At 41.9% G+C, this 18,914-nt stretch overlaps 1 protein-coding gene across 2 annotated transcripts in view; it reads right to left on the bottom strand.

Moving 5' to 3' along the window:
- Positions 1-18,914, bottom strand: part of foxk2b (forkhead box K2b) — a 42,008-nt gene that overhangs the window by 12,776 nt on the left and 10,318 nt on the right. For both annotated transcript variants that reach the window (XM_080447739.1, XM_080447740.1), the window contains exons 2-8: positions 17,745-17,939; positions 14,290-14,443; positions 11,587-11,733; positions 9,635-9,828; positions 5,786-6,015; positions 3,374-3,631; positions 899-1,156 (exon numbers count right to left, since the gene is read on the bottom strand). In XM_080447739.1, coding sequence (XP_080303865.1) covers positions 899-1,156; positions 3,374-3,631; positions 5,786-6,015; positions 9,635-9,828; positions 11,587-11,733; positions 14,290-14,443; positions 17,745-17,939 — 1,436 coding nt within the window. The remainder of the gene's footprint in view (positions 1-898; positions 1,157-3,373; positions 3,632-5,785; positions 6,016-9,634; positions 9,829-11,586; positions 11,734-14,289; positions 14,444-17,744; positions 17,940-18,914) is intronic.

Here is an 18,914-nt window from a genome sequence, read left to right as displayed (position 1 = left end):
GTCCACAAGGGTATTGTCTATGCAAAAATGCATTGAAAAAGTAGATCCAAGTCGTGGGAACGAAATTCATTTTCTAGGCACTTTTTGGTGGGTCACCACACGGCCTAAGGGTGTACAAATGGAACGTAAAGAGTACAGTAAGCGTTTCAAATAGTGCATATCAACTGAACCATTCAAAATAACTGTAAATGACATGTCATCATCATGTGATGAATTACGTGGTTATCTGAATGGCATACTCGCTGATACCGATACCAGCATTTATCGGCAAAAGATGCCGATACTGGTATCGGTGTTGGAACAACTCTAGTTAGGGCGGGGCACAAGGATTACAGCAAAAAAAAACTCATCTCACGACTAAAGATCTTTGTCTCTTGAGCCAGACTGTTGACTCACACAATTTTCAAATACTTCCATCATACAGCGTGTGAACGGAAATGATTAACAGATGACAGCTTCCTTAGAGGGGGCGTAGTTTCAGACTCTATATAATATTGTTGAATAGTTATCTGGCTACATGAGACTAGGCCCAATTATGTGATTCAAGAAACAGCATGAAAGGAGTACTTAGTATTGTTGTCGTAGTGCATAGCACACGCCACCAGAGGGCAGTATGAGCTGAGCAAGATGCAGACTAACGGTCAGCAAGAGATAAATTGGAATATTTTAACATATTTTTGAACCCTAACCCAAAAGTGGTTAAAATGATGACGCTACTACTAACTAACTAACTACTGGGGATCCCCCTGGAGCAAGCCCCCTCTAGCCTCGCGTGGCCAGACTATATCGCTGAGGGCACTTTTTTTGTTTGTTTGCACTGGCAGATTCGTCTGGTCCCAGGCTAAGCCCCCTCCCATTGGTTTACACTTTGAGAAGCAGCGCTTTTAAGGCATCTCACCTGAATGGGCCGGTGCCTGCTGGATGGCAGTGGTGAGGCAGTGGGTGCCGTTCTGTGTGATCAAGGCCTTGATGGGCAGCTGGTGCTGGCCCAGCGGAGGAGGGGCCTGCCGCTGCTGCACGATGGTGAACGTCTGCAGGCCCGCGGTGGTAGTGGCGGTGGTGGCCGACGACTGGCTGCTCTGGATGACCCGGCTGGAGCCGCCTATTATAGAGACGTGGTGGTGGTGGCTGATGGTCGGAACGGCCTCCACTTTCACTGGAGGAGAGACGGGAGCAAACGGTTCATTATCCGCCGCAATGCAAAGTGTTAACCCCATTAACGACCCATTGCATCCGGGGGACGCATCTCTGTCATTTATAGATTTATTTGGCTATTCAAAAATAGCAGATCTACAAGCTCATAGCACGGCACTCGGTGCCACGCTACGAGCTTGTAGATCTGCCTTTTTTATTTTTTTATTGTGAAAACTTGTGCAAATCTTTAAATATGTATTTTTTTAAGCGAACATTTGTAAAATATTTTTTTTCCAGTGACCCCCAGAAGCAAAGATTTGAGTTACAAATGCTCGCTTTAAAAAATATAATGAATGGCCAAATAGATCTAAAATGACAGAGATGCGTCCCCGGATTGAACGGGTTATGACCTGAAACATTTTCAAAAATAGCAGATGTACAAGCTCGCAGCGCGTCACAAGGTGACGCACTGTGAGCTTGTACATCTGCTATTTTTGAATAGCCAACGCTAAAATATGACATGACACAGATGCTTTCCCGGTTTGGCACTGTAAGTAATTGATATATATTTATTATGAAAGTAAGTGTTAACTAGCTCTCCATTTCCATAGTAATCATTGATATAATGTTTGTAACAGGGGCTTTCCCCGGTCAATCCAGCCCGTTAGTTAACAGAAAATATATGTTTAACATCAATTGTATCCAATTAGGAGAGAGAGTGTTCCAATTTTGTCTGACCGTTTTATTTGTTCATTGTTTGTTTCATCACTTCCAATTTCACGTGTTTATTCTGTATATCCTGTATGAGTTCTTCCCTCTACAATATTTAGAGTAGAGGGGAAAACGGAGGAGGCCTAGCATAGACCCCTGGGGGACCCCTGGGGGTCAATAACAAAGTATATAGGGTTTAAACTTTAAGTGGTTAATGAATGGAGCAGCTGTGCTCACATTGTTACTTTCCATTGTCATTTTAACCCATTAAGACCGGGGAACGCATCTGTGTCATTTTAAGATTTCTTTGGCTATTCAAAAATAGCAGATCTACAAGCTCGTAGAGTGCCGCGCTACGAGCTTGTAGATCTGCTAGTTTTGAAAAATCGTGAAAATGTGTGCAAATCTTTAAATATATATTTGTTTAAGCGAAGATTTGTAAAATATGTTGTTCCAGGGCCCCGCAGATGCAAAGATTTGAGTTACAAATGTTGAATGAGTTAAAAATATATATATATTCAAAGATTTGCAAAAACATTCAAGATTTTTGAATAGCCAAACAAATCGAAAATGACAAAAATGCGTTCCCGGGCTTTAAGGGTTAATTTGAAAAATGTTCAATCAGACTTCAGTGGCTTAGTCAATAAATGAGACAGAGTTTCCTGTGGGAAACCGTCAACACATGCATAAATTCATTTGTCAAAAGATACGCGTTTGCATTATTAACAGTGTTATATGAACACACATTTCTACGTGCAGAAAATTTATGAAAAATGCATACTTCTGGGATCCTGCATACGACCCAGAACACTTTGCTTTGAAAGACGTATGACACTTTTATGGCTTTATTCCATGAGCTGACACTGTGATTAACATTTAGATACGTGTGCAATTAACGCAAAATGACGAGTGATTTGCACAATGTTCATTTCCGACAAAAGTTGATCTGCGTTAGTATAACTGGATATAATGCAGCTAGCAGCTAATGCTTATGTGTATCTTTCCTTTTCTACCACAGACTTGAACCTGGGTCTCCTTCGCAAGAGCGTGACATTTATATTCTTTTTCTGCCTTTATTGATAGGAAAAGTAGGCTGACAGGAAATGGGGGGAGAGAGATGGGGGAGTGACACGCGGCAACGGTCGGCGGGATTGGGAGTCGAACCCGTGACACGCAGCCTAGGTGGCCCAGACAGTTTACGCCAACCGGGAGACCAAATACAACCACCCCGATTGTAGAGTACTAACCCATTCAATCCGGAAGAACGCATCTGTGTCATTTTTAGATTTCTTTGGCTATTCAAAAATAGCAGATCTACAAGCTCATAGCGCGGCACCGAGTGCCGCGCTACGAGCTTGCAAATCTGCTATTTTTAATCATTTGTGCAAATATTTGAGTATATATATATTTTTTAAATGTTTAGATTCTTTCCCAGTCTAAATGGATTAACATACTCTAACATACAGATCGGACAAAATAATCATTCACACAAAAAAAAAAACCCTCTCTGTACACGGCGCCTCCTCACCTTTAACGTCCGCGTGCCCTCCGTTCTCCTGCGGCTCGCTCTTTGGAACGATGATGGCGGCCGGTGGCGCGGCGGCGGCGACGACGACGGAGCCCGCCGGGATCTGCTGGAGCACGTGGACGGCCTGCATGGTGGCCGGCTGGGAGCCGGTGGTGGTTGTCACCGGAGAGGCCATGGCGTACGTCACGGGCTTGACGATGCTCTGAGGTAGCTGCCGCTGCACCGCTATGAGGACCGGCTGGTGGCCGACAGCTGAACCTGGAGCAACGAGACGACACTCATGGATTTAAAGCAAAAATAAAATCGCACGCCTGAAAATGTATGAAAGGATCCTTGCATTGGGCAATTCCAATCTCTTTCGGAATTGATTACAAAATAATTGTATTAACCCTTTAAGACCGGGAACGCATCTGTGTCATTTTAAGACGTCTTTGGGCTATTTAAAAATAGCAGATATACAAGCTCATAGCACGGCACCGAGTACTGCGCTATGAGCTTGTAGATCTGCTATTTTCAAAAAGGTTTGAACATTTGTGCAAATCTTTGAATATATATTTTTTTCAAAGCGAACATCTTTAACTCAAATCTTTGCTTCTGGGAGGTCCCTAGAACTAAATATTTTGAGATGGGGGTCCACGGCCAAATACATTTCCTTGAGAAAGTTTGAGAACCACTGATTATAGCAACGTTTTTTTTTTTTTAACTGTTAGGATCTAGAAGACATTTGAGTTAAAGATTTGAGATTAAAATGTTCGCTTTTAAAAAATACATATCCCTGCTGTCCGGCAGGAACCAGCTAACTCCAAAATGTTCATTTTTCAGGAAATGAAAAGTTAGGAGTTAGGAGGTCTTGTTCATCATTGATAAGAACAGCTGAATGGACCTCCAAGCTCACAATGAGGTTGGAGGTCAAAAGGGGGTGGAGCCTGGAGTCAGCAAAATCAGCTAACTCCACCCCCCTTTGCTGGAGTTAGCTGGTTTAGCAGAAAGTTTGAGGATCCAATGGAGTTAGCTGGTTTTGTCAGAAGCGCTTTTTAATACTTTTCATTGGTTCAATATTTTATTTACCAACACACAGACGCAAAGGGTGTTCAATAGCACTGATTTATGGGGGAAAAAATGCAAAAGCGGAAAAATCTAGTTTTTTTTTTTTTTCCTGCCGGACAGCAACAATAGTAAAAGATGAGGTGATCAAGGCCTTCGCATTCAGAGCTCCGACGCTCTGGAATGCCCTCCCTCTGGAGACCAGGCTCGAAGAGTCTCTGCCCCGGGTTCAAATTCCTCCTGAAAACTCGCTTTTATACAGCTGCCTTTATTCCCAAAATGTTTTAACCTATTGTGCTTTACTGCATTATGTTTTTTTGCTCCATCTCCTTCTCCTGTTGCGTGCTGTGTTTTTGATTCTCTGTGAAGCACTTTGTAACTCTGTTTTGAAAGATGCTATATAAATAAAGCATTATTATTATTATTATTATGATGTTGTTCCTGCTGTTCTACATACTGCCAACGAGGTGAAGAAATCACAGACCGAGGCTTTAACCTTCGCTTTTATGAAATATCAGAGACCATTAGGGTTTTATGAAAGATGCTTCTGAGCCTTTTGCTAGTTTGACCACTTCAAATGCTCTAATCTTAAAATGATAAAAGATCAAATATAAAACAGCCGATCTACAAGCTCTCAATGTGTCTCAGAGAGCTTGTAGATCAGCTATTTTCGCTGTGCAACCATGCTTCCATAGAAGACATGCTGTCTTCTATGGAATCCAAATGACTGAGAACTTTAATCCATGTACCGTATTTTCCGCACTATAAGGCGCATCTGAGTATAAGGCGCACCTTCAATAAATGTATTATTTTCATATATAGGGCGCACCGCATTATAAGGCGCATCCGCACTATAAGGCGCACTGACGGTGCGGCTTATAGTGCGGAAACCAAGGGAACCAATATTGATACATATATAAGGCGCATCGGATTATAAGGCGCATCCGCACTATAAGGCGCACTGACGGTGCGCCTTATAGTGCGGAAAATACGGGTACCAAGGGGTCCCCAGCGAAATTAGTCAACATAGCGTCACAATCACTTTTAACCCCTTAGCTTTGGCTATTCAAAAACAGCAGATCTACAAGCTCATAGTGCGGCACAGAGTGCCTCTGTGCCGCGCTATGAGCTTGTAGATCTGCTATTTTTGAAACATTGTGAAAATGTGTGCATACCTTTGAATATACATTTTTCTAAAGCGAACATTTTTAACTCAAATCTTTGCTTCCGGGGGGGGGGGGACCCTGGCACAAAACATTTTTCAGGCGGCTAAATGTATATCAATTTAGGGGGGTCCGAAAAGGTCGAAAAACCACTGACGTATTAAAACCGCCGTGCCGGTGCGGTTATGTAATTAACTTTTCGTACCTGGCGTGTTCTGTGCAAAACGTGCCTCCTGGATGACAGCCAGTTTGGGCTGCACCGTGACCACGGAGGGTGGTGGTGGTGGGGGGGGCGCGGCGGCGGCAGCCGGCGGGGGGGAGGTGTCCAGCTCCAAGGGGACGGGAGAGCCCTCTCGGGACAGGCTGTCCGGGGTCTGGACTCCGCTGGAGTGGGCGGACAGAACCCCGGCGTGATTGGGAGAGGCCGGGGCGCTCCTATAATGGGACGGACACACATATACACACACACACACACACACACACACACACACTTCATGTTAAGAAAATTGATAATTGCTCAATGTTCTAAATACAGTGGTTCTCAAAGTGGGGTCCACCCCCATGGACCCCCAGGGGTCCATGGGGGTCATGGACATCACATGACCATCATGGTCATCACAAAAATCATGATGTTCCAGGGGTTCCCCAGCAAAATGTGTAAATATAGCACCACAATCATTTTAACCACTTAAACCTTTTACACTTTGGCTATACAAAAATAGCAGATCTACAAGCTCGAGCTTGTAGATCTGCTATTTTTTAAAAACCTTGGGGGTCCTTGACATGAAAAAGTTGCGTGTTCTCAAAGTGGGGTCCGTGTGGGGGGTCCCAGGAGGTCCCCCAGCCAAAGTAGTTAATACAGCGTCACAATCATTTTGACTACTTTATCCATTTATATGTTGTCTATTCAAAGATAGCGGATCTTCAAGCTCAGAGTGCATCACTTTGTTCCGCGCTGTGAGCTTGTGCATCTGCTATTTTTCTTTCTTTTTTTTAACATAAATCTTCTCTTCTGGGGGCCCCGGGCACAAACAGATGGGTGTCGATCAACAATCAACTCTATTGACACATCACAGGTTTACAGGTGTGAAACAGTGGGTGAAATTTGTTTTTGTGATTTCCACTAGACCATACCCGCGGGGGGGATATGAGCACCCACGCTTGTTTCACGCACATGATTTGGCAACCCGGGAGCCAGCGAACCCAAAAACTCTAATAAACAGCTGACATTTGGGGAAAGAGAGACCAATAAAAATAAAATAAAAACTAATAATTGATCTACATATTTACACATAGTACCTGAGGTAAGACATAAGGTACTATGTGTAAATATGTAGATAATGTGCTTGTTTTTTTATGTTGATGTTGCTAGCTTGTTGCTCAACACAGTGCTGGTATGGTCATGGCATGGTGCAGTTAGGCACGCGTCACCGTTTTCTGAGCTCATGCGATGTTTCCACTGTGTTTCCATACACTCAATCACATCAGTTGACTTTAACCCATTAAGACCGGGAAAGCATCTGTCAAATTTCGCTTTAGCTTGTAGATCTGCTACTTTTGAAAAATCATGAAGATGTGTGCAAATCTTTGAATATATATTTTTCAAAGCGAAAATTTGTAACTCAAATCTTTGCTTCTATGGGGATTCTACATAATGTCTTCTCAATCCTAACAGTTTTTTTTTTTTTACTTTGCAATAATCAGTGGTTCTCAAGCTGTTTCATGTCAAGGACCCCCAAAATTATATGTATTTGGCCGCGGACCCCCATCTCAAAATGTGTTGTTCCAGGGACCCCCCAACAAGCAAAGATTTGAGTAAAAATTGCTCGCTTTAAACAATATATATATATATATATATATATATATATATATATATATATATATATATATATATATATATATATATTCAAAGATTTGCACAAATGTTCACGATTTTTCAAAAATAGCCAAAGTATAAAATAATGGTTAAAGTGGTTACACAGATGCGTTCCCGGTCTTAATGGGTTAAATGGTCTTGAGTTCATTTCCCCTGATGTGTTGATGCCCTCCCTCACTGTGTCTTAGGATGTGGTTTGGTTTGTTTAAGGCGCAGCCTTACCGCAACCTTATCAAACTGCAGACAATGGTTGACAGCTGCACAATGAGCATTTCTATAGTGACGACAAAAAAAAAAAGGGAAATAGTAGCGGACCTAGTATGTAGCCCTGGGGGATCCCGGTCGACTGCAGTGGTGGAAAAAAGTACTCACGTTTTTTTACTTAAGTAAAAGTATCAATACTGCAATGCAGAAATACTCTGTTGCAAGTAAAAGTCTGGAATTCTAAATTTACTTGAGTAAAAGTACAAAAGTATTGGTATGAAAATTTACTTTAAGTACCAAAAGTAGAAAGTACTCGTTGTGCAGAATGTCCCATTTCACAAGTTTTAAAATTTATAAAAATAGCAGATCTACAAGCTCACAATGCGTCGCATCGCAACACATTGTGAGCTTGTAGATCGGCTATTTTCAAATGGCCGAAATGTATATAGGGTGTTTAATGTATGTTTTGTAATAATAATCCAAATCTTCAAAGTAACTAGTAACTAAACTTTTCAAATAATTGTAGTGTAGTAAAAGTATAATATTTGCCTCTGAGATGTAGTGGAGTAGAAGTAAAAGTATAGAAAATTGGAAATACTCCAGTAAAGTAACAGTACCTCAAAATGGTACTTAAGTACAGTACTTGAGTAAATAGTTACTTTACACCACTGGTCAACTGAGTATCAAGTACATATACCCTATAGGGTTTAAGTAGTTAACATCAAAACAGGGGGGGGGGGGGAAACAAGGCTTTGTATTGCTCATATAAAACCCAGTTATGTTTCACTTTCATTTTTAATGGGTTGGCTTTTAAACATAAACGAAACCCTTCGCTCTGAACCCGTAGCTGATTAAGAGACTTCTAGGAAACCACAAGGCAGTGGAAAAACACATTACCAGAAAGACTGATGACTGTTTAACGGCACTTGGAACGCTGTTGACCTTGCAGGCTCACTGATTAAAGTTCACACATACAGCACTGGAATGTCAAGTCAACAGCCATGTTTCTTTTGCTTTGATTTCTATGATTTCATCATGGATTTGTTGTTCACAATGCAGCATTATCATCAAGGTACAAACCAGGACTTGTAGATCAGCTGTTTTCGCTATGTTTGTATGCCACCATTTTACAATGAAGTATAATACAGTCTGTTAATCAGACTACCGGTAGTCAACTTAGCCAATTATAAAAATTTAAAAAATCAGCGAGCTTGTATATCTGCTAACTTTTTTTTAAAGCTTGAAAGTGTGAGAACTACTGATTTAGAAGGCATTTGTAGAATCGGCCTCAGATCTTAATTGGTTAAGATTAAGTTCTTATAATAGACAAGAGACAATAGTTAACCTTTTTCGACCGGGAACGCATCTGTGTCATTTTAAGATTTTTTTGGCTGTTCAAAAATAGCAGATATACAAGCTCATAGCGCTATGAGCTTGTAGATATTTTTGTAGATATATATTTTTTTAAATCGTGAAAACGTTTGAAAATCTTTGAATATATATATTTTAAAGCCAACATTTGTAACTCAAATCTTTGCTTCTGGGGGGTCCCTGGAACAACATATTTTGAGATGGGGCTCCGCAGCCAAATACATATCATTTTGGGGGTCCTTGACATGAAAAAGTTTGAGAACCACTGATATGATGGCAACATACGTTTAAAAAAATAATAAAAATGTTAAGTTACATTTGTAGAATCCCCAGAAGAAAATATTTGAGTTACAAATGTTCGCTTTAAAACATATATTTAAAGATTTGCACGCATCTTTCACAATTCAAAACAAAATTGCAGATCTACAAGCTCATAGCGCGGCACTTGGTGCCGCGCTATGAGCTTGTAGATCTGCTATTTTTGAATAGATAGCCCAAAGAAATCAATAAATGACAGATGCTTTCTAGTTCGTAACGGGTTAAGTTCTTATAACAGACAAGAGCCAATAGCTAAGCTGGTGGGGGGTGGCGTGGTATCCAAACCTGGAGGAGAGGGGTCCGTGGGGGGTCCGGAAGCAGGGCACGCCCCGGGGCCTTCGTTTCCTGAAGGCCTGCTCGATGAGCTTGCCCTCCGAGGAGGGGTCTATCCTCCAGAAGGACCCTTTGCCCGGCTCTTCCTGCGACCGGGCCACTTTGATGAAGTAGCGGTTCAGCGACAGGTTGTGGCGGATCGAGTTCTGTTTACGACACAAAGAGGAGAGAGGGAAAAAGGACGATTTTTTTTAAGATCAGGGGGTCTTCAAACGTTTTTTCAGCCCAAGGACCCCCCCTAACTCGGTGGTTTTCAACCTTTTCAGGCCGTGACCCCCTCAAAATAATCATGTTTGAACTGGGGACCACCCAAAATAATCATGTTTGAACTGGGGACCACCCAAAATAATCATGTTTGAACTGGGGACCACCCAAAATAATCATGTTTGAACTGGGGACCACCCAAAATAATCATATTTGAACTGGGGACCACCAAAAATAATCATATGTGAACTGGGGACCACCCAAAAATATCATATTTGAACTGGGGACCCACCCAAAATAATCATATTTGAACTGGGGACCCCCCAAAATAATCATATTTGAACTGGGGACCCACCCAAAATAATCATATTTGAACTGGGGACCCCCCAAAATAATCATAATAAAACTGGGGACCCCCCACCCTGACAAGCACTTGGAATTGTAGGAGTCGAGGCATTACATTTTGTTTGACTTGGTTCCACAGATAAATATGATGAAAATATGTACAAGCTCACAACACCCTCGCAACGTGAGGCGTTGTGAGCTTGTAGATCGGCTATTTTCACAATTTGGCCAATGTTTGACCAGTATATAGTTTGGTATTTAAAAGGTCTTAAAAGTCCTTAAATAGTCACTTTACTGTCATCTGGTACCCCACAGGTTGAGAACCACTGCCCTAGCTGAAAGACAGATGCAGCAGGGACCCCCCCCCCCCACCACTACATATAGCATAAAGCTATATGTAGTGGTGGGGTGAGCCACTCGCCAAAAAATTTGCAGAGAAGTAGAGAGATGGAACTTGTATACTGAAGTATATCAGGCTTTACAGTACAAATTCAGCAGAGAACCTTTTTTTTTTAAAGGATGATTTTGGAAGGTTAAGTTGATCCATTCACAAAATGTCAGATCTGGTTAACATGACGCACTACGGGTGTTGAGCATGTCACAGCTGGTATTCGGAACTTGAAAATAACAGGGCATGTTGCAACTTCTCTCGACGTGTGTGCGTACCTCGGTGTCAGCGAGCAGACCGCGTGTGTGGCTTGGTTTCGAGGAAAAGTGCTCTCCCAGCTATGTCAACTATGCATTGAGGTTTCGGAGGTATTTCGACAGCGGCGGTGTGTGTGTGTCTGTGTGTGCCTAGGTTTCCTGTGTAACGGTGTCATGTCATCTGTTGCAGGACTGCACTGACATTATGTCATTGAAAGTGGTGCAGCGGTTTCCATTCAGCTGCCGTGTTAAAGGCAGCTCTCCACCGCACCGATTTTGGGCCGACTCTGCGTTGGAAAGACTCTGCTGCCGACAAATTGTTGTCGGCTATCGTCGCCCCGTCGGGTAGAGGTCCGTCGGGACCTCTATCGGCGCGACGATGAGAAACCGAGCATGTTCGGTTGGTCCCGACTAGACTAGAGCCCCTTGTTAGCCCTGGGCTGGTGGCGAATGCTATCTGGCAAAGCTCCGCTGCAAGCCCAAATAAGCAACTACACTTCAGAAACAAGCCCAAACAAAAGCAACCAGCAACTGAATATTTACAAGCGACTTTACAGGAAAACAAGTCCAAAGACGCTTATAATAAGCAGACCTGGCAACATTGGCAATGTCACATTTGAGTACTTTGGACATTTGAAATGTTACATTCGAGTACTTTTTCCACCACTGCCCTCCACCTACCCACCCACCCCGAAGCCAGCAGAACTCACCTGCCAGCCCTTGTCTGCGGTCCTGTAGTAAGGGTAGTTCTTTGTGATGTGCGTGTAGATCCCGTTCAGCGTGAGCTGCTTGTCCTGAGCGAGGGTGATGGCCTGGACTATGAGCTGTGCATAGGAGTACGGAGGCTTGGAGTCGTCCTGTGGCATGAGAGAGGCAAGGCAAGTTGATTTGTATTAGCACGTTTGACGTTTCAACAACAGGGCAATTCAAAAGGGCTTTACATCAGCGGTTCTCAAACCTTTTCATGTCAAGGACCCCCGAATTGATATGTGTTTGGTATACTGAAAATATTTTTGTGCAAGGAAGAAGAGAAGATTTGTGTGGAAAAAAATTAAGCAAATTAAATTTCAGAAAAATAAATTTCAACTTCAGAGATCAAAAAAAGAAAAAAACTGTCGTCAAACACCACCCCTCCACTAAATTCCGTGCCTCAAAAAAGAAGTTTGAGAGCGTTTTAAAGTTTTAAAACAAAAACAAAAAATCGCGACAGACAAGATGGCTGCCGCTCGTTTTTGGTCGGGTGCACTCAGGCTGGACTGGGTTTCACTTGAACTCGACACCTGATTGGCCAATCTTCGCTGTCAATCACAGAACATTGAGCGAGGGACGCTGATAGGACAGTTCACATTTTAACCATGTTAGATTGAAAACACAATTGTCCATGAATTCAACGCTTCACATGGTGAGTAATTGATAGGGGCATTTTGGGGGTTAACTATTCCTTCAAGTGGTTAATGCGCACTGACTGCTAAATAAAACGTCACGACTGAAAAAGGTTTGTATGGTCAAGTCCTAATGTGTGATTCGTGAAACCGTGTGAAAGGAGCCTCCACCTACACTAACGCCGTTTCCTAAACAATTAACACAATGTGTAAAATGATGATGTTTTAGTAATATTGATCCTGCTGTTCTACTGGAGAAAAAAAAATATATATATCTACAACAGGGGTGCCCAGTAGTTTTAAACTACTTTTAAAATGACCAGCTCAACAATATCTACCACAAAAAATTTATTGTCCCATTGCTGAAAATGTTTTTTTTGTCTTCTATGGAAGCTACATGCTTCCATAGAAGACATGCTTGGAATCTATGGAATCCAAATGACTGAAATCTGTCCTCACTTCTAAATACCTACTAAAAACAATGTGTGTTGGTGTAAGTGGTGGCATTCAACGAATGCATCCAATGGCCTGTGATCACACTGGCGGCTAAAACCGAGTGGACGGTGTGTTATGTAAACTGATGTTTATGTATTAACCCATTCAATCCGGGAACGCATCTCTGTCATTTCTATTCAAAAATATTCAAAAATAGCAGATCTACAAGCTCATAGCACGGCCGCGCTATGAGCTTGTAGATCTACTATCTTTCGAAAAATCGTGGATTTTTGCAAATCTTTGAATATATATAATATATGTTTTAAAGTGAACATTTTAAACTCTGATCTGTGCTTCTGGGGGGTCCCTGGAATAAACATTTTGTAATTGGGGGTCCGCGGCCAAATACATATCATTTTGGGGGCCCTTGACATGGAAAAGTTGGGAGCACCACTGATATAGCAACATACCGTTAGGATTGGGACATTTTTTTAGATTATGTATTTGGCCGCGGACCCCCCCCATCTCAAAACGTGTAGTTCCAGGGACCCCCCAGAAGCAAAGATTTGAGATACAAATGTTCACTTTAACAAATACATATTCAAAGATTTGCAAAAATGTTCAAGATTTTTTAGAAATGGCAGAACTACAAGCGCATAGCTACGAGCTTGTAGATCTGCTATGCGGATTGAATGGGTTAAGGGGTTCAGAACATCCAGGGGGGGGGCTTCCCTCCACGGATGTTATGGATACACATTTCTGGATTTATTCTCTTATTCCCGGCAATGCTGTTAAATAGCTGGCACATGTAACCTGCAGGTTCAACTTTTCCAATCGTTACCAGATTATGTTTTTGCAAAGGGAGGACATTGTTGACGGGGGGAACAAACACAAACTGAAATCAGAAATTTGATCAGTTTGATCATAAATAGTGCATTTATATCAAAAAGCGCTTCACTATGTGCATTACATTCTCACACACATGATAGCGGTGGAAACCATGCAAGTTAGGGGTTCAGTGTCTTTCTCAAGGAACAATTTGTGTGTTTCTTAACTCTTTTACTGCCATGGACTCGTTAACGTGTCGAATTCTGCCTTTTTTTTTATTTTTATTATATATTTCATCAGATGGCGCTTTTACCTAGCTATGGATGGTCCCTTCACAGCGAGTGAATGAGAGAAGCAGAAATGACGTCATACTACAAAATAAAAGCTTGTTTGTTTGCTTCCTGTTTATTTCCTCAAGTGGCCATATCTCCGTTCCTCTTGCTTTATGGCAAACAGCCTGATTGAAATAGCCACAGCTGTGCAATGGATCGCCGGAAGCGGATAACCAGCCAATCACCGCGAGGACGGAGGTCACGCAGAATTTTCCATGATTTTTCAAATGTACAGTAAAAATCGCTCTTTTTCTCTGGCAGTGGGGCGACACTATTACAGTTTTATTTTATTTTTGTGTCGATTTGTTGACATAGAAGACATTTTTAAAACATTATCACAAAAAAGAAACCTGAGTTTCGATATATTTTCGGTTAATTGCCCGTAGCCCTAGTTGGAGATCGCTCCGCCCTGGAACTTGAAGCCTGCCAGCCTCACCTTGGGACTGTCGCCCCCGGAGGCGTCTTTGTCGTTGTCGGGCTGGGAGTTGTCGTTGATGAGCTGCAGCTCGGCAGAGCTCACCATGCGACCGCCCATCCGGTATCCGGACAAGCCGGCGCCTCGCGGACTGGAGGGTAAGGAGTTAGCAGCACTGTGGAGGGAAACATAAAATGTCAAGTTAGCTGCAGAATCTGGGTCTAAGTAAGTAAGCCCATAGGGCGGGAGCCTATCTCCTGTTTCTGTTGCATGAGAAAGCTTGAAGTACAAGTACACAACCCTGGACATGACGCAAGTATGTCACAGGGACTTCCCCCCAATCCAACCCTTGATCCCATTTTTTGTGTCTTTGGTATGATCTGGCCGGGGATCGAACCCTGACCTCCCAATATCAGGGCGGATAACTCTAACCGCAAGGCCACTGAGCTGGTTGATATGGGTCCAACTTCACTCTAAATCATTTGGTAGTATTTCGATATTGCAATATTGATACTTTTACTTAAGCAAACATAGAACACCGAAGTCCTGACGGCATTCGTTTATCCCCAGGTTTGCGGAAGTAATTTCTCTATGGAGAATAACATTGGGTCATCTTAGAATCGTCTCATATATAGAATTGTGGTCCAAAAATAAACACACTGTCCCGGCGTTATTGTCAGGGAGGAGGTTCTGTATCGTTTATGATAGTCAGTCACTTATATTTGATACAGTCTGTTTCTGGCGAAAATGTAACTAATTCGGCGGAAGTAACATTAGCGTTTTCTCACCGTCAGTTGATGCTTCATATCCATAAGAGTCAAACCGCCGGGGTCATTTGTTTATTTTTGGAACACAGTTCTTATTTGACGCGATATTAAATACGTCTATGGGATTCAGAACGGGGGTGGAAAACTGCGAACCAGGTAGACAAACAAAGGATGTGTAAATGACGTCAGACTTTGGTGGTCTATTGTTTGTACTTTTATCACCATTGCCTGGTATAGAGGGTTTGTCAGTTGTCACCTGTGACATTAAAATCGCCCATAGAAAACGTGCTACCCACGGGCCTGTGTGTGTGTGTGTGTGTGTGTGTGTGTGTGTGTCTGCAATTATGAGCCATCTGTCCAGGTTATAAGGTTGAGAGGATCTACGACAGAAACGCCTCTCTCTCTCTTAGCTCTGTCCTCTGTAAACTAAAGCCTAAGCTGTGGGCGGAGCTGATCCCCGACAGGGCAGGCTGTGTCAAAGGTCGACGAGCATCTCAAGGTTACCGTTAGCCGTCGAGGACAGCGCTATCTCCTATACCTTTTTTTTTAGAGCTGCGCATGGATTTTTTTTTTAACAGAGATATTGAAAACCGCTGCTGTCAGGCATAAACCTTGTATCTCCATATTTATTAATTGTTTTGTGGGTGTGTTTTATCCATTTAATTTTATACTTATACGTTTGACAAGTGTCGTTAAAAAGTAGTAGAAAATAGCAGATCTACAAGTTCAACGATGCATCACAATGCAACCAACACATCAGCAAAATGCCACTGTGAATCAGGCATTAGGTCATGTGACCCAGTTTGGCCTTTGAGCACAGATTAGGGATACATGCTAGTCTTTATAGGATGAAAACATCAACCGTAACCACTTACAGCGATCACTATTTTATACTTTGTTGTAAAGCGGTGCCGCACAAGGAAAATAGCAGATCTGAAAGCTCACAACGCGTCGCATTGTGACACGTTGTGAGCTTGTAGATCTGCTATTTTCATGTTTGCATGTTTTGACCTGTAATGTACTTGCCCAAAATAGTGATGCCAGGGTTAACCCATTAAGACCGGGAACGCATCTGTGTCATTTTAAGTTTTCTTTGGCTATTAAAATAGCAGATCTACAAGCTCATGGCGCAGCACTCGGTGCCGCGCTATGAGCTTGTAGATCTGCTATTTTTGAAAAATCATGAAAATGTGTGCAAATCTTTGAATATATATTTTTTAAAGCGAACATTTGTAACTCAAATCTTTGCTTCTGGGGATTCTATAAATATCTTCTAAATCCTAACAGTTTAAAAAAGAAAACATATGTTCCTATAATCAGTGGTTCTCAAACTTTTTCATGTCAAGGACCCCCAAAAATATATGTATTTGGCCGCAGACCCATGTCTCAAAAAGTTTTGTTCCAGTGACCCCCCCAGAAGCAAAGATTGTAGTTACAAATGTTTGCTTTAAAAATATATATATAAAGATTTGCACAGATTTGCACGATTTTTCAAAAATAGCAGATCTACAAGCTCGTAGCGCGGCACTCGGCTTGCAGATCTGCTATTTTTTAATAGCCAAAGAAATCAAAAAATGACACAGATGCGTTCCCGGTCTGAATGTGTTAAGTGGTTGAAGCTGACCCAAGACAAGAATGGAACGTTTCATAGCAGCCCTCGGTCAAATAGTGGTATGTTTTGGCTGCTTAAGCGGCCACTTTGGCAGACTACCAAACCCAGTATATCCCAGAAGAGACATTGGGTCATTCCAAGAGTATATGTTACGACGTAAAAAGGATGACTGTCCATTTCTTTCACCTCTAGAAGAAATCTCTGGTGAATTTCAGAATGCACTTGTACCAATGTACTCGTCTCTGTCGGGTGGAAAGCTCATACTGTATGTCCAAAACTGTTCGGGATTCAAATGAAGAAAAAAAAAGCAAAAGTAGTAAAATGATGTAAATAAGAGATTTCTGCCCGACAGCAATGATATGCACTATCGACAGTGGCTTTCAAACTTTTTATGCCCAAGGCACATCGAGGGGGAAGTCAAAATCACAAGGCATATCTATATTCATCATTTCCTTATGACATGTTATCACTCTGTAAACATTTATTTTTGAATTACTAATGAAATAAAAAGTTTGATATATATTTTTTGGGGGTAGAAAATGTGTGTGTGTGTGTGTGTGTGTGTGTGTGTGTGTGTGTGTGTGTGATATTTTTAACTGAGGATTTTACAGTGTACCACTTCAGTGGGTCCCAGACAGTGTTGCCGTGTCTGCCTATTATAAGAGACTTTGGGCTTGTTTAAACTTTTACTCTAGAGTTGCTTGTAAATATTGGTAGTTGGGCTTCTTTATAAAGTGTAGTTGCTTATTTGGGCTTGTTTCCTAATGTTGTTTAACCCAGTGGCTCTCAAACATTTTCATGTGAAGGGTCCCCCAAATTAATATGCATTTGTCCACGGACCCCCCCATCTGAAAATATTATGTGCCAGGGATGTGCCAGATTTGTGTTGTTAATTTTTTTTCTTAAATGGGGAAAATAGAAAATAGCAGATCTACAAGCTCTCAATGTGCGCGGCGCGTTGTGAGCTTGTCGATCCTCTATTTTCAAATATCCGATGCATGTAGGTTTAAAGTGCTCATGTGGCCTCATAGTCGTTCCTTTTTGGCTTGTCGTCATGGACCTGTTTGCTTATTTCTTTCACAGAACAGAGTGAGTACCTGATGGTTCCGGTGGGCGAGGGCAAGGGGCTCATGAGGTGAGCGATGTTGTCTGGAATGTTGATGGTGAGGGGAGCGATCTGGGGCCGGACCTGCTTCACCGGCGACTCCGGAGCCTCTCGCTTCACCTTCTTGCCGCTGGACAGGGCCGTGAACGTGATCTTGATGTTGGTGCTCGGGAACCTGAAAGTGCACCTGGCAACGACAACAAGACAACAGAAGGGCCAACGTTAAAAGTCCAGCAGTTCTTTGACTAGAGAGGCCGACCAATGCCAGAGTACTGTTTGGGTCCCGGTGCCATGGAATTTAACCCATTAAGCCCTGAGGCAATTCTTAAAAATGTTTTCTAAATCCTAAAAGTTTTATGGAGATTTTTTTTTTTTTTCAAGATTTTTCAAAAATAGCAGATCTACAAGCTCATAGCTTGTAGATCTGCTATTTTTGAATAGCAAAATAATAGCAAAATAAATCTAAAGTGACAGATGCGTTCCAAATTGATAAATATTTGGCAGCGGACCACCCATCTGAAAATGTTTTGTACCAGGGACCCCCAGAAGAGAAGATTTGTGTCAAAACATTCAAAATTATTCAATTTTTTTTCCAACAATGTTCAAAAATAGCATACAGTATGTACAAGTTTGTATATCTGCTATTTTTGAGAACCACTGTTCTAAATCTAAAGTTTCTGAGAAACTTATGTTGCTATATATAGCTAAAATGACAACGGTTTAAATGGGTGAAACAGGGCCAACCGAACCCCTTGGTTCGGTCGGTGCCAAAAAAAAAGGTATGACTTTCAGTTCCCAGCCCTACTCTTCCCTATTATAAACACGTTGTGTAAAATGCGAATGTGAAAATGCATGATTCACATCATGAAATATGATAAAATCAAGCTGTGGGATGTGAAAATAAAAACTGACGTCAATTACAGCACAAAAAAAGGCACAAAAATAAAACGCTCTACCTGTCGGTATGCCAAGGTCAAAACCCATACTGTAGGTCAAATCCATACCTTCAATACCGTTAAAACCGTCCACAATAAAAAAAAAGCCACTGATTGCAAAAAAAAGACTGGGCAATAAGACAAAATCTAAATGTCACAATATTTGTGACTAAATACCTCAGCATAGATAATGTGAGGAACATATAAATGTTTGTTTAACATTTTCT

The sequence above is a fragment of the Gymnoscopelus braueri genome (genome assembly GCF_963280865.1).
Source record: "Gymnoscopelus braueri genome assembly, chromosome: 13".
Classification (NCBI taxonomy): domain Eukaryota; kingdom Metazoa; phylum Chordata; class Actinopteri; order Myctophiformes; family Myctophidae; genus Gymnoscopelus; species Gymnoscopelus braueri.
This window is presented reverse-complemented; position numbering and strand designations above follow the sequence as displayed.